This window comes from Trachinotus anak, unplaced genomic scaffold (genome assembly GCF_046630095.1).
Source record: "Trachinotus anak isolate AG129_WGS33_773 ecotype Australia unplaced genomic scaffold, CSIRO_AGI_Tana_v1 ptg000003l, whole genome shotgun sequence".
Lineage (NCBI taxonomy): Eukaryota > Metazoa > Chordata > Actinopteri > Carangiformes > Carangidae > Trachinotus > Trachinotus anak.
Genome location: NW_027273854.1, coordinates 22,718,476 through 22,744,223, shown reverse-complemented (window position 1 = coordinate 22,744,223; position 25,748 = coordinate 22,718,476). Strand labels below are relative to the sequence as shown.

The 25,748-nt window shown below is 43.6% G+C and overlaps 1 protein-coding gene across 25 annotated transcripts in view; it reads right to left on the bottom strand.

The window, feature by feature from the left end:
- The window catches only part of nfixb (nuclear factor I/Xb), a 175,189-nt gene that overhangs the window by 55,653 nt on the left and 93,788 nt on the right, over positions 1-25,748 (bottom strand). The window contains exon 3 of one of the 25 annotated variants that reach the window (XM_071474633.1): positions 16,124-20,305. The exons of 23 other annotated variants lie outside the window; for them this stretch is intronic. In XM_071474633.1, coding sequence (XP_071330734.1) covers positions 20,244-20,305 — 62 coding nt within the window. In that variant the 3' untranslated portion in view covers positions 16,124-20,243. Of the gene's footprint in view, positions 1-16,123; positions 21,596-25,748 lie in introns of those variants that run through there. One more of the 25 variants, XM_071474634.1, reaches the window with a different exon arrangement.

Below are 25,748 nucleotides of genomic sequence, written 5' to 3'. Positions count from 1 at the left end.
GAAAAAGCATGACGAAAAGCAAAGTTTACATGAGCTACAGGCAGAGAGGGGGAGGCGGGAGGGGCGGAGGGGGGTTACGGAGGGGGACAGGCAGAGACAAACAAACAGACAACTACTGACGAACAGCTGCACACAGCACTGCACTGACGAAGAGGGGAGAGAGGGAACGAGAGACAGAGAGAGCACCCTGGTAACAAAAATGGAAAGTCCACATTTTAGCGCAGTATGGAAATATGGTCCTCATTTCATGATTCAATTCCCGCTCCCTCCCTTTTTCCCTCCCTTTCTAACTACCCCTTTCCCTACCATACTCTCCTGCGCTTTTTTTTTTTTTTTTGCAGCTGCAGCCCGGTTATAAAAGCCTGTTAAAACACAGGAAGACCACTAAAATGGATTGAAAAATAGTAGGAGGGAGGTCTTGGGCTGAGCCAGGGAATGGAGCAACTATGGAGAGTGAAAAGTTGACAGAGAAGAGGAAAAATGTGAAATGAAAGTATAAACAGAAAACTTCAATTGTTGTAAACTTTACAGATGTGTTTCATTCAATTTTTACTGTCGCATCAGCCAAGTTGATTAAATCTTACTGAAGAGGTGATTTAGCAGCTGTTACCCTGTATGTGAGACTGTGTTATTCATGGACGCTGCTAAGCTCCCACAGAAGAAATTACGTCTGACTTCTTCTGCTGATTCTCTCAGTATAAGAAGAGTTTTGTACGTGTACCAAAACACCAACAAGCCTCCACGTCCATCCCTCGCTTTAATCTCCAACTTATCTTTCCCTCATCTTCTCCTCATCCCTTCCTCATCCCTCCATTGCGTGTGCAGTAAGACACACACAACATTTCAGGGCTGCTGCAAAGCCCCTTGTTGACCGTCTAAAAAGTGACGAGCAAGCTGGTCAGCTGCGGCCCCTGCGACTCTGTAGGGGCTCATCCCGGCCTCGTCTCCCATGTCCTCCCCTCATACAGGCCTAATCCTGGAGGCTTTACATCTTAAACCCCCCCCCCCCCCCCCCCCCCCCCCCCCATCTTAGGACCGGCGCCAGGGAGAAATTAAAAATTTGCCCTAAGAAGCTGAGGAAGCGAGCTTTTCCATGGAAACTAACATTAACCCTGCTGACATTACACATCCTACAACACCGAGCGTATCCCTGACTATCAAAGCCACCATCAGCTCTGCCTACACAAGCATCTTCCTGGGCAAAGCCTTGTCCTCACATCACTCTCTCTACCATCATCTGTCTTTTTTTCACTCCATTATCCATACATGTTATTTTCTCTGCTTATTCCACTTTTACCCTCTCCTCCTCCTCCTCCTCCTCCTCCTCCTCCTCCTTCTCCTCCTCCTGCGCCGTCAGGTCGTACCCAGTTCTTCTCCACAATTCACTTCCCTCCCTGCTAAAATCACCAAGTTAGGCCAGGCAGTTCATTATTTCAAATTTACGGCCTGTCCGTTTGGCCTGCCTCGAGGAGGAATAAAATCAGGCTTTGGTTGGCGTGGTGATCTGGGGCCAAACCCAAATCCCTCCTCCTACCCTTTTATAGTTTAATATAAAGTCATATCAAATTAAATTTAACGAATAAAAAAAAAAAAAAAAACCTCTCCTGCATGCCAAGAGCTCTACTTCACAAAAACACACACACTCAAATACACACACCTCAACTCGGCACATACAGCATATACACACACACAGGCTTGCAACTCAACACTTAACTTCCCTCTGCCTTCTTTAGGGGAAATATCTTAGTTTGGCAAGTGTGCAGGACCGTGTGTGTGTGTGTGTGCGTGTGTGTGTGTGTGTGTGTGTGTGTGTGTGCATGTAGAGGCTTGCGTGTGGGGGGTACAGAGAGACTGAGGATCATTCATCTAGTGGAAAAAAGCATAAATTTAGGGATGTAAAAATCACGTGTATGAGCACTCACTCTGGCTATAAACCTAAAACAGACAGCAACATCATGTAACTGTATGTGCATGTGGAGGACGACCATGAATATGTCAGTGCTGGTGCGTGAGTAAGTGTGTGTGTGATTGTCTGTGTGTGTTGGATGCATGAGTATTGACCCACATCTATTAACCCTCCGCCAACACTGCCACTGAATAGAATAGAGACGGCTGTATTTTAAATGGATCAGGCTCCTTGGTAATACAAAATAATGATGGTTACGCTATATCAAGGCCCTCAAAGCCTTCCTATCCCTACATGCTCATAGGCCCTTTGGGGATTTCAGCCATTTGAAAATATTTTAAAGAGGCCCGATTGCCCCCAGCTCAGCGGCTCAGAGAAGCCTTAAAACCCTGCAGCTAAATCCTGGGGTTATGTAAGGTAAAGCCCTAAATCTCACCGCGCCTGATGTTACATATTACTGTAATTGCAAATGAAAAAAAAAAAAAAACATAGAAGAAAAATACAGGGTGGGGTTGGGGTGAAGAATTACAGAGAAAGGGGACTTCGGGGGCTAGTGGAGAGAGGAAAGAGGAGGAAATGAGGGAGGTGTGAGAGGATGGATGGAGCCGTGGAAAGAGGAAAGAATCAGGAACTGATCAGGGGAAAGAATGAGAAGATCATGTCTCTGACACAGCAGGTCCCCCTAAGGTGTACTCTCTCTCTCTCTCTCTCTCTCTCTCCTCTGTTGTGCTGTTTTTGTGACACGCTTCTCTTTCAGCAGGCAGAGCGGCCTCACAGGGCAAGTCAGAGCGCGGGCCAAAAACCGTGGACTAAAAAGGAAATCCAATAAAACTTAGTCTGCATTTATCATCTGTCCACCTTACATCGTCTGTCATCCTCCAACCCAAACCTCCAGGGGCAGACAGAAACAGGCCTACACATGTAAACACAGATGCAAGCCTGAGAAGACATAAAGCACTGCCATTAAACGAAACCCACCATGTCACTTTCAACTTTACTATTTTTTATGTCTGTACATGGCTTTTTTTTTTTCTTTTTTTTTTTTTTTGAGACTGTGCGTCTGCATTTATGAATCTAAAATGTGCGCGGAGGAGGATAAGGCAGTTCACATTATGATCACAGTGCATGATGCAATGCAACGTCTGAAGATGTAAACAGGCTTTAGAGTCACTCACATGAGGAGTTTCTGTGAAAAGGGAGGTTTTTACAGTGTGCAGCGCCTGGAGGCAAACAGGGTCTGAGGACCTCGATTGTGATTGGAGGAAAATCTCCTTTAAATCTGCCAATGTAAAATGTAAGCTCAACATCTCTAGTTACAAAAAGTGCTGCTAAATGTTTTGCTCTTCTCTTTTGTGCATAGGAGCAGGTCACTTCACTTTGGTACAAAAATAAAAAAACAACATGAATGAATACTGGGTTTGCCACCCGTCTCAGTTTTCCCAGGATTGTTCTCTTTTTTGAGAGACTGTCCCAGAAAATTTATATTCTTTCCAGGACAATTTGTGCCCAAGTTTCTTCTAATTTAGAATTTCATAGTTTCAAATAAAACCTTATTTGTTTCTTTCCACTGCAATTTTGTTTTCTTCCTGGTTATGTTCAATCTTGTGTCTGTAATCGTATGAAAATGGATAGAACAGTGACGATTGGCCAAATGCCTTGTCTATACTTCTATTTGATTGGTAGCAGAAATACAAAAGTATGTTTTTATCCAATGTCCAATTCAAGTGGTAACCCTAATGAATACATCACCATTGTTTTGAGTAATAATAATAATAATAAATGTCTACAGCCATGCCAGTAGCTCTGTGAGGCTGAATTTAGGCACAGTGGCACTTTGAGCTAAATGCTAACATGCTTACAATGGCACTAAGCAGGTATAATGTTCACCATCTTAGTTTTGCATGTTAGCATGCTTACGGTGGCTAATTAGCACTGAACACAAAGGGGAGCTGAGGCTGATGGGAATGTCATTAGTTTTGCAAAGTATTGGACAAATAAAAATTTTGACCTGATGATGACGCAGCATGAAGAAAGGAATCACCAAAGGTATTACAGTTCTTCCTGAAAGCAGCTTTAATGTTCATACCAGATATCGTGGCAATCCAACCAAAACCTTTTACTCTTAACAAAACGTCAGGGGATCTGCACAGTCACTGGGATTTATGCTCCTGAAATCATGAATGTCTGCACCAAATTTCATGGCAATCTATTCAATAGCTGTCAAGATATTTCACAAAAAACCAGAAGTTAACCTGCCGGTGGCCAGCAGGGAAAGTCTGGGCATGACCAATATCATCAGGGTTCATCCTGTGTGGACCGTGAATGTCGGTGCAACACACTGACGCTGCCACGCTGCTAGCACTGCTAAAAATGTGACGTAAGGGCTAAATTCAAGCCCACTGAGAGCTGGGAGAATAGGCCTGAAAGAATAAGAGTTGTAATTGTTTGAGATGCCTTTAGGAATTATCCCCAAAACAGGACCTACACAGCCTTACAGCCATGCAACCCTGTCTGTTGATATGCCCATTAAACATCATAATGAAATAAAGCCCGTATTACCACTGGCACCAGGGACTGGATTATACCTAACTGTGGATTAGACGCCCGTCGGCAGTGTAAACTCCAGGCAGGCTGAAGAGAGCGACCACAGACAAATAAGGTTGAAGGAGGTGTGGCTAAATGCCGCTCGTGTGGATCACTCACACTACCTGCGTCACTGGCTGCCGTCCAACAGGAGGCCAGTCAACAAAGGGACTGTGAGAGGAGGCTGCAGTAGGAGACTGTAATGTGCACTAGGTGTGTACTGGGTGGGGATGTCAGGTAAAATGAGCTGCTGCAGTGTGGAAGTCAGGAGATCAGTGGAGGCCTGTCAGAAGGCAACGTCACAGCTGAGGACGAACCCACAACAGACAGATCAACTACGCCGCTACTAACAAGCTGGCAGCCTCTTGTCATAATGCTCTCATCTCTATGTACTGTACAAATGAGGTTAACAGTGCAAACTGTCTCTCCTTCATGGTGAGGTATGCAGTTCTACACACAAAAAGTAACACATGTAGTTAAATTACAAAAGAAAGCCCCTGAGAACAGCGTTAAAACCTGCTAACTTTCACCCCTCCACACATCTGGACATGCAGGAATTACTTCCTGATTGATGTTGTTAGATGGCACAAGAAACACTTCATTTGAATCATACTGAGGCTTTAACTTCTGCTAATGTTTCACTGACCAAGCTGAAAAATATGTATAACTGTATGTTGTCAAACGATGTGAGGATAAGGATGCTGATTTACAGTGATTAGCATCTGTCTGAGTAGTGTTGTGGAAAACAAAATAACCACTGATTTGATGAAACTAGAGTTAAAAGTTTAAAGCAGCTATAATCAATATTTTTATATGGATCACGTGACAAACCCACAGAAATTCTTTTATAACCACACTCTGCAGCTCTGTGGAGCTTTACAATGTCTTTTTACTCACTGGTTTGGTTTTCAGACCCACAACTTTACTGTTTCAGTTCACCCTCACCGCTCTCGTGGTGTTTTCCACAGTTGTTTTCAGCAAAAACTCGTAAAAACTCACTGTACACCAACGACAGACAAAGGTAGTCACCAGCTGGTGAACATAGTGGAACCTTTAGCAGCTAAAGAAACAGATGTTTCCCCCAGGTGTTGATGGAGAACAAAAATGGAGCGAAGAGGAAAGTGAATATTGGAAATTAATTTGCAAACAACTTCATATCAATGCTAAAAATCATGAAAGATAAGAATCCTTGCCTTTAAATAGCAGTATGTATGTACACAGCTGCCTATGGTTTCATGTTCTAAATGCTAATAGTCTTCTATTGTGTCTCTCTGTGTGATTATTATTCCTTTTTTTACCACATGATTTTTTTTTTTTTTTATCTGATCTATCTGCCCGGCCATATTCCTCCTCATCTTGTGCATCCTCCTGAAACTTGCCTCTTTTCCCCTGGAACTGCTGCCAACATGTGATTTCACTTATCTTCCAGTGAAATTAGAGTGGAGAGGAACAGACTAATGGTCATCTCCCTGTCTCTACCTCTTTTCCTCCACTCTCTCCTCACCGTGGCAGGGCTTGATGAAAGGACCTGTATATTTTGCTTTAGTTTCAAATTCCGCTGCCTGAAAAAAAAAAAAACGGCAGATGTGGGCTGCTCGCCACACCTACACAAAAATGCTGGACTGAAAAAAAGAAAATAAAAAAAGTGAGCAGCAGACAAAGAGCTGTAGCTCCTTCCCTCGTCTTGTCTGTTGCATGAGCTTTTTTCTGTCTCTTTTAACGGGATGGACTGTGCCTGCTCAAGTGGTCCCCTGACCGGCTGTTGAACACCACAGAGATCATGAGCGGAGGACAAGTTTTTCTCATCATCAGAAGTTTGTTTGAGCTTAAATGCCTCCAGTAACGCCTCCTGTCTTGTGTTACCACACCTCACAAGTGGAGAATTAAGTCATTAGAGTTAATCACCACCTCTGTGACCTGCACAGATATGGTATTCCCAGATGTGCAAAGATACAGAGCCAACACAGTCAGGTCATCAGCAGAGAGATAACACTGACATGTCAGTCATCTCTGTCCTAACAACATCCTGCTCTGCTTTCTATTGGTCCCACTGAGGGTCTGCTGCTGTCTTCAAGGCACAGTAACAATGATCAGAGAATACCACTGTGCTCTGGGCTCCCTCTGTCATCTCTTCACTCCCTCCTCTCATCCCTTTGGTGCATTTATGAGCCGTGGAGACTAGTGTCCCACATCTGCCTCAGCCATTATGCCTCAAGTCGCAGGGTCAAGAGATGTCGAAGATGAAGGAACGGCTGTGATGTGGGATTCAGAAAATGATTATAATAAAATCGATTCTCGAGATGGAATTTCAGGTTACAAGCAAACACTGGCGTTTGGGCAAAATGTGTTTTTTTCCAAATGCATTCAAGTCAAGTAAAATCTCAGCAGGGGCAGATGATTTTGGCTGAGACGATTCATCTCATGGGAGAACGAACAGAAAGCCAAACAAGACAGAGCCAATGGTCCATTCACTGGAGCCGGGACAGTTTCCTACTCCTCAAACGTTAAAAATGTACACACAAGAGAACACTAAAGCATATAGATTCCTGCTGGATTATATCTGCTGAATATAAAACTCTGTTTTAGAGATGAACAGGTGGACCACTAAAACCTTTTGGACTGTGGAGATTTTAGAGGGGGGAATATTGTACTAATCCCGAAGCGTCCATCCATCTACCCATCTATCTATCTATCTAGAGTAAATCAGTGTAGTGTGTAGTATTTCCACAGTGTATGGACACCTTTATTAGATGCCATCAGAGTTTATGGTAAAACGAGCAGCTCTCTCCTGCTGTTTACTGAATTTTCCCCATCCTCCAAGCCCTTTCCTTTGTAACTCTAAAGGTTAAAATTTACTGTCTGAAAATATGAACAATAAGTGTAGCAGCTTACGACAGAAAAATGTAAGCCCGATCTCACAATCCTTAACCATTCTTAACTATAACACTAGGGCTAGCGATCTCTACACTGCAATGCTGTGTCTTTATTTAGAGGTACATGACTCCTACATTTTTATCTTAAACATGGAGCTTTCAGTATCACATCATGTATGTAGCTGTGATATACTTAAAACCTCTTTTACAAAGCTCTTGTTTAAAATACAGGTGGAAACATTAAAAAGCAGCCAGAGACAGTAGCTGTGTCCAAATTCAGAGATAGCATCCTTCAGAGGCTGCATCACTTTAACTTGCACTTTAAAATGTAAGTATTGAGATTCAGCTCAGTTGAACTGCTGATGTAACAACTGTTTAAAAAAACCAAGGGCCTTGAAAAAAGTTTTCATAAAAAGTTACTTGTTGCCAAGGTTGCTAAGCAACAGGAGCGGTGCGTAGCGAAGCAACAGCTCATTTCACCTTTACGAAGGCCACACCCTCGTAGACCACATCCACTGAAGGACGCGGCCCCTGAACTGGGACACAGCTGGTGTTGCTTACTAACTAATTGAGCTAATGTTAGCTTAGGTAGCTAGCTAACTACCATTGATAAAATTTGCTAGTTGTCATTTCAGCTGACAAATTGAAAGTCACTGGAAGAAGTGAGATGTCTGCTTTGGTCTGCCGCAATCTGAAATCAAGGACCCCTTGTATTTTGTATTTTGATTGGATTACACAGCTGTTACCTTTGTAAATTGTGTATTTGTCAAGCGGGGCGAAGCTTAGCAAATGGTCAGTTGTTTAGTTAGGTAAAACAAAAAAAAAAGTATTTGTGTTGCAGCGCTCTCAGCTCACTGTTCCTCCAGTAAGCTGAGCGAGGCCTTCAATGCTCCAGTGCTGGTTCACAGCTCCCCGGGTGTTGTGAGAAAGAGCACTCGCGCACTGAAGGAAAACTTACTGCAGGAAGTACCTCACCAATAGTAACCCCACAGGGATCATGAGATAAAATGGAAAAAGAAAAAAAAAAGAGGGGAGGAGAGATGGAGAGCAAAGGACACAGTGAGTGAGGGAAGGAGAGGGGAAGAGATTGTGGAATGGCTGCTAATGCTTTCTGCAGAAACTGGCTACTGAATGTTCCTGTAATTGGTGCGATCCGAGAAGTTGGATCTTTCCATTTCAGCTCTCCTCGTCTTTCTTCTCCTCCTTTCTTTCCTTCTCCTCTTCCACCTCTTCCTCATCCTTTAACCTACAGGAAGCATGTTGGCACAGTCTTTTTCAAACTCTCTGTCTCCTTCATTTAGCAAACCCGAGTCAAAGAGGAACCGCAGGATGGGAACAGCAACCCTGAACAAGAGCGCAAAACAACTCTGCCCTGGAAGGAAGGCCCTGATTATTCCAATCAAAACGTTAAGTCAGCACAGTTTTAAATGAGGGCAGAAAAAGCCAAGATCAACGTGAGTGAAGAAACACAGGTGGTGATTTCATGATCACCGCCTATGAGATTTTCCACATGGGCTATATTTTTACGCTTCCTTAATGTTCTGCTTACATAGCCAATAGCCTGCACTGGCGACCCAGCTGCAGTAGACATCCTCATAGGCTTTGAAAAGCCATAATCTGTGTGTGGTGTTTGAGGTCCTCTCTATAACCTGAACAGTCTGCCTATGCAGTCTAGTGTTGATCTATATTAATGTTGCCTGATTTTAGATGAAATATTTTAAATTTCAGATATATGAAAAGCCCAAAACAACCCTCTTTGATGACACCAGTTGGATGAGTACACTGAAAAGTTTTAGCACAAATGCAGCAGCTCCTGGTCTTCCTGTGGGTCAGACCGAGAGGGCCTCCCGGGCATGAGCACCTTTAAGACCTATGGCTTTACAGCTGAAAGAGAAGAGATAAGCTTGATTAGCGGAGCGTAAAGACTACCTACACACCGCTCTGAGGAGAGGCTACACCGACTTAGATGGATTATTCACCAGCTATATGATCCATTCATGAGCATCCGTGTGTGTGTGTGCTTGTTAAGCCAAGCGACAACGAGCCACATTTTCCTTGCAACAGTTAGAGAGCTGCACTGAGGGATGGGGAAGGGTAATGAATGAAGAATTTTATCATCACATACATACATCCTTTGGATATATGAAGGTATAAAATTCTAACTAATGAAATACCCACATTAAAATGTGTATATGTACATATATAAAAATATGAATAAAATATTATTAATATAATTAATATTATTAATATTAAAAAAGTATAAAAATATTTATACACACACACACACACGTTTTTCTTATTAATTTCTCATAATTTTTTTTTTAAAGATATTTTTTGGGCATTTTTTGCCTTTATCGACAGGACAGTAGAGAGTGGCAGGAAAGGGGCAGAGAGAGGGGGAATGGCACGCAGGAAAGAGTCGGGCCGGTCGGGAGTTGAACTGGCACTCAGCTGCTAATAGCATCCGCTCATGTGGTACGCGCCCTAACCACTCCGCCATCGGGCCACCCCTCTCATTAATTTTAAACATGTCCAACTTCCCATTCTGGGAAAGTGGTCTCAGACTTTTGGACTCATCAACATATATTAACAGGCTTGGGATGGACGTATATTTATTTAACATATGTCTACAATATCAGCATACGTGCATATTTGAACAGGCTTGTATATGTATGAAATCGTTCCAATTTTAGGTTTTATATATAATTTTACACATGTATTTCATATATTGAAATTCAATATACTGTATGTTGATATATTACATTTGCGTATGGGCAAAAAAAAAAAAAACTCAACTTGAAACTTCTCAGTAATTGCCTCAAGTGATGAGTCAACGTCGACTTAGGCTGAAGACTACAATTCTTTAAACTGAAAGAAGAAGAAGAGCCTGCACTTCGTCTCTACATGAGGCCAGTGGCTCGAGACGCTATTTGCACAACACACCTGAATCTTTGACCAAACTGTCAGGAGTCAGATTGCATTGTGGGTAATGTAGGCACCAGATTTCACAAGGAAGTCGAATACGTGAAATAAAAAGGAGGTTGTCTCTGGTTCTGCTGCACTGGTTTTGTTCCTTTGTGCTAAATTATTGGAGCTTTACAACAACTTTACTTTTTTTAAATAGAGTCTGCAAAATGAGCAAAATCCTGACCTAAATTAACAAATCTGATCAAATAATAAGTTTGGATATGCAATCTGGATTGTGTGAAAAAGCCAGTGGTTAATATTTTAGGTTGCATGCCTGCAGCTCTAAGTGGATCTCCTCTGTCCATAAAGGATCATCCGGTGCCCAACAAGCTAGCCTGACCTCCGGCTCAGATTCTGTCCCCAATCAAAAAAGCACAACGTCGTCTTTTAATCCAGCCCCATAATCACAAATTCTCCCGTTCACATCAGCCTGGCCTTGCTGGCCTTCAGAGCTGTGTACAGAGTGTACAGAGCTGAGCGGGCACCCTCGTATTACAGCAAATGAATATCTCCGCTGATTAAATCATTAAGGAGCTTTTTTTTGGACTAGCCCTGCTAAAACCCTGTCCTCTAAATTTGCCTTCGTTCCTCTCCCTCTGCTGTAGATCTGGAGTTAGTGGAGGGATGTGGTGGGGCGGGGGAGGTTAGTGACGGTGGGGGTGGGGGATTAACTTGTTTGGGCTGTCCGCAGGCTCAAACACTAAGCGCTCAATCACTCAATCACCGGGATCCACACGCTCCCTGGGACTTAGCCTCACAGATCCCACTGACATTGACCGTGGTTGGACCGCTAAGTCTATCTGCTCCTGGGCTGACCCGCACAGCCGCTGATGATCCCGTATCTCTATCTGTATTGCTGTATTGACCAATTTTCCATCACTTTCAGCAGCTTGCCACAGATGATGATATCAAACAGAGGAGGGGGAGGGGCAGGGAGGTGGAGCAGGTAGGTGAGGGATTAGAGGCTGGCTTTGTTTTACTGTACTGTAGATTTTAAAGCACATTTTCGAACTAATACTCCAAAGAGGTGAAAACAAAACCCCAGAGGAGACATTTGATCGAAACTGGCAGATTGAAGGAGAAACTGCACAGCATGTTGACCGTCCTCCTTTCTACTAAGAAGACCACCACCACCTGTAACAGGCCTTTAAACCCCCTTTCCTGTCCCCCTAGCCTATCCAGAGTGCTTTGTACTGCCAGAAGCTTACACACTTGTTTCATTAAAAATATGGAATAAAAATACAATAACCTCATTGCTGCCTCACTCCCTAGCCTCTCTCCTTTTTTTCCTTTGTTATTCTTACATTCTCTCACTAAATGGACAGGCCGAAAGGTGCTCCTTACAGAGACGAATGGTGTGTGTGTGTGTGTGTGTGTTTGTGTGTGTGTGGGGGGGGGTGATTTAAGAGACAGTGACAGAGTATCATAAAGTCTAGAAGTTCAGCTCTATGTTAACTTCCTGTCCCTGCAGAGCCCATTAATACCACTATCATCACCCCTAACATCATTCCTCCTCTCACACCTCATATATACGTTACAGGAAGGACGTCCATTAAAATAACTGTGCAGAAGATAAGAAGGGAAACTTGTCACTACATTCTGTTGCCTCAATGGGCCTCAGGAAAGAACATTTTTGTTTTCTCACCCTGACTATTATAAAAAAAAAAAAAAACAACTTACTTTTTTCTGTGAAGCTTGTTTGAACAAGTGCTCCAAGGCGGATTCAGCAAATTGTTAATTTCTTAACTGCACAAATTAGCTTGTTTCAACTTGATGAATGCCATCATTGGTGATCATTAACATACTCGTCGCCCCTAAAAGTGCCACATAGAGAGAAGCGAAACATCAGCATTCAGGTTCTGTTTTACAAGGAAGAAACCCAGCCTCGGACATGAGGTGTTCAAGGGGCCGTGACAGTCACAGAGATGGATAATGATTTCTGACGTGATCAAACAACACGTCTTCAGAGCCAGTTCTGCGAGACCACAATGCAACCTTTACACTGGTGCACCGGGGGATGATCCTGAACCTGCAACCCACATAAAGCCCTGCAGGCAGCACCTGCCTTCCCAAAAGATGCCAATACCTTTCAATACCAATAGAAATTTGGAAAGATTTGCAGTTATTTTCGTTACATTTTTATTTTGTTTTATATTGATCAGTATCATATTGAAAGTTAATAGTAAATTGTCTGCGCTTTGATTAGCACTTTTTTAGTCTTATCGAACACTCAAGGTGCTTTGAAATAGATGCCACATTCACCCATTCACATTACATTCATACACTGGTGAAACAGCCATCAGTGGCAATTTGGGGTTCATTATCGTGACCAAGGACACTTAACTCATGCAGCTCGGACGTGTCTGGGATTGAGCCACCGATGCACCGTTAAGGCTTAATCCTAAACATGGCCCGGGTTCAAGTCCAACTTTGCTGCATGTCATCCTCTCTCTCTCTTCACAGCGTTCCTGTCCCTCTCTCTCTCACTGCAGCTATAATAAAGGCATAAAAAGCCCCAAAAATAGCTTAAAAAAAGAAGAAGAATAAGACACAGTTCTTTAATCAAACAAGTATTGTTTCCTGACTTGTAAGATGAGTCTGGACAACTCATGAATTCTGAAAACTGGTGCCACTTAAGAACAAATCTGTCCACATGAATGGAGTGGTTTGTGCATGAGCCCCATTGTTTCAGATAACTAGCCGGCTCCATGCTCCAACACCTATCCACACCAGAGAGCAGATCCCAATCTAACATTGCTGCCGGGTCACTGCACACACACACATACACACACACACACACACACACAATATAGGAAACATCAGGCAATGATTAAGCTAATGTAGCCGTCTAACAAACAGAGAAATACTGAGAGCCATTCAACTTTGTGACAGGACTTTTATTGTCCAAAAGCTTTATTGTCCAAACCTCGTGGAAAAATTGCCTTGATGAGAGCGAACTGTTGATTCAGGGCTCCGGCCAACCGCAGAGAGTAATATAGCCAAGTTCTGCAAGTCTGCCTTTATTTATTTTTGTATTATTAGTGGGTTATTAAATTTTCTTTTTATTAACACTGCCTCACTGCTTTACTATTTGTCTTTAAACATGTATTCATACTTTTATTTATAAGTGTCATTATCTAAACATCTTATCTTTATTAGCCAATGGAGAGTCCCCACTGGGCTTCCTTCTGCTGCTGTGGAGTGTGTTTTAAAATACTCGTTTCTGGAACTGATTTTTCTTGTGGCTTATGCCCATCTTTAAACTGTAAATACATTAAAGACTTGCTTACTGTTATCAAGGGAATCATCTTGTTTAATGTACGCAGAAGTCGACCTTACTTTTTGTGCACTGCAGCCTAGTGAAAATTAAAGAAAAACAACGAGAGGGAAGAAAAGAGAGAAATGAGGAGGGAGCTAGTGCGAGAGAAGAAATCTTGGAGGTGAGAAAAGATCACGTTGAGGGTTTGGAGGAGAAGCAGAGAGATGGAGAGCAAACGGAGCGGTGCTGGTGTCTGTTTTCCCTCTGGCTGGTGATGGGCGACTGCAGCCAGCATAAACACATGCCTTCATGGCTCACACATTTCCTGCTTCACTCCACATCCCCAGTGCTGGGCCACACAGGCGCAGGACACCACAACGAGTTTGCGTGTGTGCATGTGCGTGTGCGTGTGTGTGTGTGTGTTTGTATTTGCATGCATGTAAGGTATGCTCTTGTGGTTAAACGTGGACTTGCATTGTTTGCATACATCTTTCTGTTATCTATGTCCATGTGGAAGCACAAACGCACACACAGACACACAAATCACACTTAAAAACACACATCTCAGCTGAATGTAAAGGAAGATATATTTCACATTAGACTTAGAGGGAGGAAAGAACCAGGCTTATTCCCATCTGATTCTAACATATGTGGTTTAACAGGCATTAACATTATTCATCTCCCTAGTTGTTGGCGTATCTCTCCTCCCACGGGCAAGATATCTTAATGTGTAGTAGTCTCTCTCTCTCTCTCTTTACGGTACATATGTGTGTGTGAGGGAATGTGTTGCATCAGGCTGTTACTTTAAGGGGGAGTGTAACAGCAAGGTTGTCTAATGTGCTGATTCTACACAGCTCCTTTCATCTATAGAGAGCCTCTTTTCATCTATAGCGAGAACCTCCACTATCACCTTTCAGACAAAATCAGGCGGAAAGAGAGATTTAAGGCACAATGACGACGGGTACAGAGGAGCAGGGGAGTGTGGGAGATTGAGAGACGAGGGGGTAGAGAGGGAGAGAGAGGGAGAGAGATAGTCTGAGGAAAAAAGGAACCAGACAGAGAGGAGAAAGTGAAGCGGGGGGGGGGGGGGGGGGGGGGGGGGGGGGGTGCAAAGGTCCTCGCGATCCATCATCCTTCAGAGACACTTCCCAAGAAAGGACGGCACTTTTTTTTCCAGTCTCTCTGCTTTGTCTTACAAGCAGTGCGAGCCTGCTGCTAATCGGGAAACACATTACCGGTCAGCTCCAGCTGCATCGCTTCCCGTCCACACGCCATCGCTACATTCCCCGGCTTATTTATGTACGCTTAATTTTAGGTGTTAATTAAAGAAATGGTTGACTGTTGCCATCCAATCCACCAGCAAAGGCTACATAGCCTCAGAGCAAAAGGGGTCACCGAGGCAAGTCGTTCCCTCTCTTCTTGGTAAATTGGGTGTAAAACAGGCCTGGTGCTCAAAGTGGCTGTAGCCCAGAAGGAGATGATTATCTGGGGCTAATTTCACCCACAGTGGGGCTCCGAGTATCCCTTCAGGATCATATATAGACACTATACAGTTCTGGATGAGGTGTTCCCAAAGTAATTTAACAAGACAGTCATCTGGACGCCCTGCTTCCTCCATTGATGACATGTTGAACAGTTGTCTGCTCGTAAATTTCGCCTAAGGAGGAACAAGAAGGAGGATGTTCTGCACGTATGCAATAAAAACACCTCTGGAGGCCATAAACATGGAAAAAACACAAGATACATTTATGATGCTTTCAGAAAACTGCTTTGTGTGCAGTGTTGAGACTGAAGACTGGTCCTAATAGAGCCTGGAGAAGTGAGAGTACATTAGGCCTCTGAGACTCCTGCTCATGACCAGAGTTGGGCAAGTTACTCGAAAAATGTAACCAAAACTCACGGTTCATTACTCATGGAAAAAGTCTTTATAACTTTACTATGTTCTCAACAGCGAAAGAGATATGTTACATGACTTTGATTACTTAGCTCAGTTCTGTCAAAGGTGCCTTTAACACCATTGATCTCACACATTTGATTGATTGTGAAATTGCTGCATAAAACCTTTTGTGGCTCCAGAGAGTCTGTTAAATTACCTCAAGTGATGTCATGTGAGTCAGCAGTGGTTGAGGCTGAAGTCGACAAGTTTGAAAACGAGAAAAAATCTGAGGGGTGTGGAGTTACCAAACCTCTTTAGCCTGTTCCTCATCTCCACTTGAGGCTAAATCAAGGCTAAATTAGCTGCTACTAGCATAACATATCCATGTTGCATTGCTGATGTAATGTAGTTTCTTAATAAAACATAAAAGACCAGTTTGTGTTTTTTAATCATCGATCTTATCACATTTGTCTGACAGTGTGATGGGACTGCAACGCAAAATTGGCATGATGCTGCTTTAAACAACTTCAACTTTGTGTAAAGAATTGAAAACCAGACATTGTGGTTTAACAAGCAGCAACATGGAGCTATTTACTGACTGACATCTACTGAACCAGTCTGTCCACTGAACCCTCTGAAACAAAACTGGAACCAGCTCCACCCCGTCAAAGTAACGGCGCGTTGCTGGGATTTATTACTGTAACGCAGTTACTGAGTTTCAAACTGCAATCACTGTAACACTACTTGTTACTGAAAAAAGAAATCACACACAGCTCACAGCACACACATCTCGACCAGCCTGGCGCTGTCTCTCAGCCTGTGTAATCATGTGTAACACCGTGTGTTAAGTACGTTTGCTAAGGTCATTAGTGTACGCAAGATGAAAGCTGATCATCAGCGGGCCTATCAGCTTACATGAAAATGAATATGCGTCACACAATCTCTCTCATGTGACATTTTGTCTTTCTCTACCACCCCCTCCTCTCCCTCGCTCTCTCTCTCTGTCTGCTTTTCATTCTGCCTGTAGCCTCTTAATGGCTCAAATGAGGTAATTCTTTTGGAGAACGTACCGAATAACCCCTGTCGCTGCATGTGTGTGTGTGTGTGTGTGTGTGTCTTTGCATATCTATGTGCATACATATGTACCATATATGCTTGTGCATGCATAAAAGTGTGCGAGCATGTGTGTGTGTTTCTCTTGAGCTGCTGTGAGCTGAGCTGTAGGCCGTTTCAGGCTGCGGTCTAAGTTCAATAAGCCAGGTTTGACATATGCTAGCATTCTGTACAAACACTGTCCAGTGGTCGGCCCTGCACTCTAACCCTGCTATTATGACTGCTGTGCGTGTGTGCGTGTGTGTGTGTGTTCCTGTTACAGAGGGAGCAAGAGGCAGGAGAAAGAAAAACAGAACAAGAGATGGCAACTAAGAAAAATACAGTCAAACCAGAGTCCTGAGAGGATAGCGTGATTGGGTGTGCAGCCCAGACCTAAAAATGTTAAAATGTTCTTCCACAACAACTGAAAATGTTTTTTTGGGGATGTGGACAAAGGAGATATAAAAATATGTCAGGGTGGAACAAAGTGCAGGGTACAGAAGACCAGCAGGTGGCCCCATACATCTGCAGGGTTACCACAGGATACTACAGACACCCTCACCTGATGAGGTGGGCTGCAGAGCTAACTGAAGGCTGTGTCAGTCCTCACATACCCCTGGTTTGTTTTGTCTGCTCAGAGTGCATTGTGGGTGAGGACCAGTCAATCCAGACAATATTAGTTAGGAAAAAAGACAATGCGACTTTCTCGGGTGCTTGGGAAAGCAGACTTAAAGAAAATGATCTATTCTTATCTTTACACTGAGACCACAGCTTAATTTGTTGTTATGGAAAACAGACCGCGACGCTAAACCCTGGATATTGATATGCTGTGTAATGAAATTCAGCAAATGGAAAAAGTGAATTGGTTTAGTGGTCTGAGAAACCAGCAATGATGCTAATCCAGAGAATTAACTGTACTTTGCTGTACTGTGCTCTAATCTAATTGACCAGTGAAGGCCATCAGATAAAAGCCTGTCCTGGGAGCCTCCTGTGAGTTAGGGCTCATCTGCCTACCTGCCTGTCTGACTGATACTCTGCCTGCCTGCTTCTCTATCTTCCCACTCCACTAACTGTGCGCCCACAGTAACAGATTGTTTGTCCTGGCTGCTAAATTGACAGCCTCCTTCCCAACCTTACAACCTGCTTAACTATCCACTTGTCTCACTTACTGACTACCAGACATCGGCGACACTCTGTCTTAGTGGTGGTTCTCCCATAAAGAGAGTGTCAGCCTGCTTGTCTGCCAGCTTGCTGCTCCCATAAAGACGTAGGAATGAGGGACCAATCTCATTAGGGGAAGATTAGGCCAACATCTGTTTGCTGTCCCGATGCCACTGCTGCTACTGCTGCTGTGGAGCTATGATGAGTGGTAATGCCACTGCCAGGGTATTGTACCAGCTAACATGCACACAAACACACCCACTTTCCACACAATATAAGCTGTTATGAGATACTAATCACCGCTGTCATTGGCTTACAGTGGGAGAGTTAGCCTGACCAAGAGTGTGTCCATGTGTGTGTGTGTTGTCTTTGTTCTACTGTATGGTTCAAGCCCACAAACAAGTCTCTAAACACCCGAGGGAGATGAGTGACAGACCCAAGACAGAGCCCAAACAGCTATAATGTTATGAGAGGGAGAGAGAAAAAGCAACAAGTGAGTACGAGACAGAACCAGCGAGGGCTGGAGGGAGGGATTGAGGGAGAAAGGGAAACACGTGAGGAGGTTAAATGTAACAGAGGGTTTATTGTTTGTGGTTCTTTGGGGAGGCAACGAAGCGAGTGAAGGAGGGAAAGGGAGCAGGACGAGGGGAGGAGACGGGGAGGAGGGAGACAGTGGGAACAGCGCGTTGGCAGAGGCCAGGACGTCAGGCAGAGCCGCTCAGTCAGCCTGCAGCCCAGGCCTCACTACCAAACAAGCAACGCTACGGTGTAATCAGACTAATGCAGCTCAGGAGACGGCCAGCACACTAATAATCAAACAGCTATGGCACAGGATTAAACAGTGTGCAATAAGGAGGACAACTTTACACACTCACAGACTACCCACAGAACACTTGGTTGTAGACGGCCATCATAGGAAGATTCTGGATACTACAGCCTCAACATGCTGTGGGCAATTTTATTAGCAACAAGAAATGGTTCAACATTTTAAGAAACAATCTTATTAGCTTACAAGTAGAAAATTTGATGAGAAGCTTGATACCACTTTCATGCCTGTGCATTAAGTAGGAGCTAATGGCCTAGGACAGTAGGCCATTAGCTTAGCTTAGCTAACGACTAGAAACAGGGGAAACAGCTAGGAGCTGTCAAACAACACTAAAGCTCACTACTACACACAAACATAAATGTAAGAATGACGAGTTGCTCAGGTAACTAGAAACACAACTTGTTGTTTTTATGTTTTATTGTGCACATTAAGCAAACAAGATACAACATATTGTTTAATGAGCTTTAGAGGTGCTAGTAGGCATATTTCCAGTCTGTATGCTAAGCAAGGAGGTGGTTAGCTTATCTTAGCTTAGCTTAGCTAAATACTAAAAGCAGGGGAAACAGTTAGCAGCTAGCCTGGCTCTATCCAGAGTTCAAAAATATGTTTAACTCACTGCTTTACACGCTGCATCTGATTTGTAAAATTCATACACAAATAGAAATGTAACTATGACAGGTTGTGATTTTATGTCGACATTTCAAAATTAGCACCTGTAGCTAGAACCACAACTAGTTGTTTTTATGTTTTACTGTGAACAGATTAAAAAATATATATACAACATATTGCTTGGTGAGCTTTAGAGGTTCTAGTAGGCATATTTTTGAACTTGAGATCGAGCCAGGCTAACTGTTCAGTCTGTATGCTAAGCTAGGCTAACTGACTCATGGCTCTAGCTACATACTTAACACACAGATATAAGAGTGGTACGGATCTTGTCATCTAACTCTTGGAGAATATGCAAATTTCCCAAAATGTTGAACTATTCTCTTTTTACACATCGGAAAAAAGTGATTTATTATAACACAGAAATGTGTTTTCCTTTATGTTTGTGGGATGTTGTTCCTCTTTAAAATTCACTAAAAAAAATAACTCCAGTGAGTTTGCATTTTCAGTGTTCTTCCTGTAACAGATTTTATGAACGCCTGCGCAACTGAAATGTCCTGGTTCAGTGTGATGGATTGGGCCTAGACCCATGTGACAACAGCTAAGTAGGTTTGTATTCTCTAACAAGCATCATATTCCACCGTGAGTCAAGGAGCAATATGTACAGAGTACATGGAAAGTGACACACACATACACACACGTTTCCCTGTCAGCACCAGTAAGACAACCAACAAATAATGATCTGTGCAGGGGCCGAGTGGTCTCTCTTTTTCTCCGTCTCCCTCTCTAATTCTTGCATTTAGTCGATTTCTCTCTCTGCCTTTGACAGATTTTAAGTAAATACCAGCAAACAAGCAATTATTCCTGGCAGCCCGGGCCCCTTCTCTCTTCCAAAGACATGCAGCAGAGGGAGAGGGGGTGGATGAAATCACCCTAACAGATGTGATTTAAATCAATATTACATTATATGTGCCTTTAAATATAAAAAAAAAAAAAAAAGTAACATGGGGAACCAAACTGAAAAGGGCACAGTGATGACTGCTGCCCTTCACTTGATGGAATAATTGCTTTAATACATCAGGGTTTTTCATATTTTAATTTCCTTTTACCCCCTGCTTGTCCTTCTTCTGTGTTCCTCCAGGTCTGAGCAATCCCCCTGATGTTAAAATAATATCAGGAAAAAAAAAAAATTGAGCCGAGCTGTCAAACGCAGAGTTTAACACAAACCATCTGGTGGAACGATGGAGGTAAACAGGCGCAAACAGAGCAGGGCTGGGAGGAAGAGGAGGGGTAGGAAGGGAGGCAGCTGAGGGACGAGAAAAGAAGCAGAGATCTTGAGAGGGGAGATGGGGTGAGATAAGCCGAATGTTACGGAGGAGGAGTTGGAGTAATGGGAGATAGAGCCGGTAGGGAAGGGAAAAAAAAGTGGAGAATTTGGATGCGAGAAAGGGGAAAGGTGGAGGATGAAGACGAGGAGGCGGAGAGACGGATGATTGGGAGGGAAGGAGGGGTGGAGAGGGTGACAAATATGTAGTCTGGGAACAAATTAAGGTGTTGCAGTCGAGACTTGACAGAAGGAGAGGAGGAGTGGGAGCTTCAAACACTCCTCTGTGTTGTATCCATTATAACAGAATACGGGACAATAGGAGGGCTTCGTTCCAAAACGCCATAAAACTATTCTGAATTTTAAAAGTTAGCTCACAGTGATTGTAACGTCTAATTAAAATCTGCAAACTTCCACTGTTTCATGAGAAGTGTGAGACGCTGATCTACTGTTGCGGTATGATAACAGTACTTTATGCCTAACGTGTATTTAAACTGATACATAATGACCTCAATTAAACATCGGGACATGTGGAGCTCATTTGTTGATTTTCATAGCATTTACATTTCAAGCATTTAGCTCACAGCATGTAACTTTATCTCATCAACAATTGTGCAAAACTTCTAATTATACTGTAAGAATGGTTTAAACATTCAATGCTGGTGTTTAAATAAAAAATATCAACAAAATGTGGAGTTCTGGCCTGTAGTAGCGCACAAGGAACACATTAAGGCAGTTTATTGCCGGTCTGCAATGGGATGCAAACTCCACTCTGCTGCATTGAGGTCAGATATGCTACATGCCCAAACACCACCCCAACCAACACTGTACACACAGCACAAACTACTTCCTCCCTTGACTGCACATAAATTGTGGACTGCAGAATTGTCTAATATGAACATAATTGCTAGAGATAGTAGACTGAACTGTAACATGTGTCCACACCATATGGTTGCCTCAAAACAGTGGTCAGGAAACTCATAGAAGGAAGTGCTTGTAAAGCTGAGGGATTTGTTTTTGTTTTCGAATGAGTACATTAAAAAGACAGAGAGGAAGAAAACTATGGGAGAGGAGATATTGTTCATGGTGGGGAGTGTGAGAATTAGCTCAGAGATGTCTTACCTTTTGTTGAACAGCACCATGGCAGCAGCAGAAACATAGAAGAAGAAAGGAAAAGACATACATTAGCATCATGGTTTCAGTAAACAGGAGGCTCATTAACATGCTAATATGTTAAATAACAAGAAAACAATTACATCTACATCATCAACATTAGCATGTTAGCATTGCCATTGTGAGCATGTTAGCATGCTGATATTGGGATTTTTAAAGCACTGCTGTGCCCAAGTACAGTGTCATAGAGACTTCCTCTTGTTTTTTTTTCTTTTTCCTTGAGGGAAAATGTTGGCAGGTAACTGATTGAGGCTGAGTGTGTTGACATTATCTTTGTTAGTACTTTTCACAGACCGGAAACAAGACATCTCCTCGCTATCCAGCCTGTGTTTGTTAGAAAAAGGCTCCTGCAGCCGACAGGAAAGGAAAAAGGATTCAATAAATGAATAAATGAATCATCACACAGGTGCAAAGAACGGCTCAGTGCAGTCGACTCAGCTCAGCGGCACCCTCCTTCATGATGTCAATAACCCGACCCCTCACCCCCCCCCATCTCTGTATATTCCTCCTTGCGGTGGCATGGCCCCTGTCAGGTGACACGGGAGCTGATGAGGCCTGACAGAGGGTCAGCGACCTCACTTCCTACTCTAATTGGTCCTGGGTGATAAACCGGCCCCCCGGGACTCGGGGAGATGTGGGCTTGGTGGAGCAGGGGAGAAGCGAGGAGTAGTGGAGTGGGGTGAGTAACTGAGGTCTAGCGAGGCCTCTTCTAACTCAAGCATTTGGTAATGCGCTAATTAATTTTAAGAGTTCGACATCCCCCTTTCTGGCCCTCACTAGAAACAGATGTTAAGCAGCAGAGGGGGGAGGGGGGAGGGTGATACAGCGAATGCTGCCTGGCAAAACCCTGATACAGATCTCCAGAAAAGAGAGGAGAGGGTGACAGAATAACAGAGAGAAACAATGCACCAAAGGATCTGAGCCACTTTGCTGCCCCCCCCCCCCCCCCCCCCCCCCCCACACACACACACACACACACACACCACCCCCCTTTGACAGGTGAAGCGGATGACAGTGCAATTTCACACCTCGCTGAGCGAACGACAGATTCTTCTGTGTTAGTGAAGAGGAGAACAAAACATCCTCCTGAGAAGCCGCGAACGTGCCCACATGTAAAAACACACACGCGCGCACACACACACACACACACACGGAAACAGAATGCAATAGAACGTATTCTGGTTAATACTTGTGGGTTCCACCCTGAGACAGAACATAATGGCCTATTCATCAGATCTGTGTGTGTTTACGATGACACGTGTCACTGAGACAGAGAAGAAGAAAAGGGGGGAAGGCGGTGTGGGGTGTGGTTCAAGAGGCATTTGTAACTTAATAATGATACAGTCGGGATGGTGGAGTGTGGAGGGGTTGGGGGGTGGGGGTTGTGTGCCGGGACAGTCGACATACAGCATTCAAATGTGAAGTTGTCAGCAGCGAGCGCAGGATGACAGGAGCAGGAGCATTTTTGCCTAATGTGTCAGGGGGATCTGGAAGTGATCTGTGGCCCTGACATGAAAACAGGAGGGGTAAAGCGTGTGTGTGTGTGTGTGTGTATACTTCTGTGTGTGTTGGTGGGGGGTTGGGGTTGGGGAGGTCCAGGGAGGCCCAGTTGTTGTAACCTCTGACCTTTCGGCACGCTCCAGGGCCTCCCAGAAGCCACTTCAAATGCACCCTACATGGGAGCCCCCCGTGCCACAGAGAGAAAGAGGGAACGAGCGGGGAGGGCGAGACTCAGCTGTCATCGCCGTCACAGAGCTGCGTGCTCACCAAAAACCTCTTCACAAAACAAGTGCACTGTTTGTTTCTGTGATTGTTGTAACCACGAGTCCAGAGCTGCAAGTTACTTTGAGTCCCTGTGGAGGAGGAGCTGCTCCACACACACACACACACACACACACACACACACACACACACACACACACACACACACCCTCACCCCAGTTTAACACAGACACACAGATTTTCATCTGTGCTTTCATTCAATGTCATTGTGCAATGGTCCAACCAATCAGATCTTCATCAGCACATTCTATATCAATATCTCAGTCTGATGGCAGTGATGTGTAATAGGTGACTGAACTTAAAAGGAAACTTTATATGTGCCTTAAGGAAATAATAAAGTAATCATCAATCACAGGTGTTGACAACTGGAGTGAAAAACGTGTATGATGAATATGTGATATTCAGTCAGACATGACTCAAAAGAGACATGAAACAAACTTTTCTTTAATCAAAAATAATCAAAAGAAAAGAGTAGGGAAAAAACTAAAAAGGTTTACTCTCACTACATTTCAGAATAAAAGATATGTACTTTTAACTTGACAGATTTAGGCACTATTTAGTTTGCAGACTAAAAAAAAAAATACATACAATAAAAAAGAAAACAGAAACAAAGAAAAAATATGAAAAAAGATAAATACACTTCATTTTTATGTGATGTTTGTTTGTTTGCTGTTTAGTGCCGAATGAAGATCTGATTCATCATGACAATGCACAGAAGCAGTGAATAAACAGAAAAGAGCAGACAACAGTGAAGCAGATTCTTCTTTTTGATAAAATATCTGCCGTTTGCTCCGACACCTGTTTGAGTCTCCTTTCAACTACCTTCCTTTTTTCTCCAAAATTCTGTATCTTTGAAAAATAAATAAATTTCTGTGATTTGTGAAACAAAGTCTAGCTGCACGGCCTGAGTTTGTAATGATCGACCCCACTGGCAGATCAGTGGCTTGAAGAGGTTAATTCCACCTCAGACACTCCTGCCATGCACTTTCCCTAAGGTCATGGCCCTAATCAGTCTCTGTCTCTTCCTCCTCTCTCTCTTCTTTTCCTCCCTGCTCCAGGGTGGGACTTTCCCCACGCTGCAGCACAGAGTCCACACACATACACACCACAACACCTCAACCCTAAACCTCAGCCCGGCTCCCCTCTCCTCCTCGCTGCCCAGCAGGGCATTAGACGTCAAACAGCAAACTCCCACCTCACCGTCTTGCTCCTCTCCGTTTCCCTTAGCGTGTGTGGTCTGATTAGTCAGGCCGCTGCGGTTTAGCTCTGACCCAGGGAGTATGCAGTGCAGGCACGGGTGGATGAGTGGGTAGAGTGTGTGTTAGTGTGTGTGTGTGTGTGTGCATTTTGATAATGGTGATATGGTGATGTGCCAGAATAAGTAAACATGATATCATCTGTGAGCTGTCAACCTCCAGTGAGAGAGCAGACCCTGAGCTGAGTTGTCATGCCAACCCCCGTCCTGCACCACTTGATCCCCCAATTCTTCTCATAGCCCTGCGGCTATTTCTGACCTATGTAAAAACCACCTGACAGTTGATGGGAATCTATCATCAATCTTGTTGACTGACTCTGCACACACACACACACACACACACACACACACACACACACACACAGACACACACACAGGTTATATAAACATATACATCGACGTCCATAAGCTGCTCCATGCACAATATTAAGCCAGTTCACATAAGGGAATTCCCTTCCAACTTCAGCCTCCTACAACAGTAGCACACACTTCCAAGAGACTGAGGGCGGAGGGAGTGTTGCTCATTTACTTTGGCTGTGTCAGCAGGCAGCAGCCACCTTGGCCAGACTGACTCTTCCTGGGTCTCTCCTGGCCCAGGGAACAGTAACAAAGCAGCAGCAGCTACAGACACAGACACACCAGGAGATGGGGAGGAAGGGAAGGAAAGGACAGAGATGGAGAGTAACTAACGAAGTAACTAAGCAGGCTACATTTACTCAGATACTGTAGATCGATTTTGAGGTGCCTCTATTTCCATTTGGCATAACAGCTTTACTCAACCACACCAAAGCTACTATTGGCAGATTAAGATGTTATAAATCTGAGTTTATACAATATGATACACTGTTACAGATTAAGATACCAAACAGTCCATAAATTGGCCAAATTAGCGCCGCCCTCACCAGCTACAACACTGAAATACACTGAAATAAGTTAATCCATCCCTTGTGATAATCCAATAATAAGACACTGTATATTGGGTACTTTTGAACATTTTGTGAACAATTTTGAATGTAATTTAAATGTAATTAAGATTTACATTGTGTCAGTGGTAGAAAGTACGTA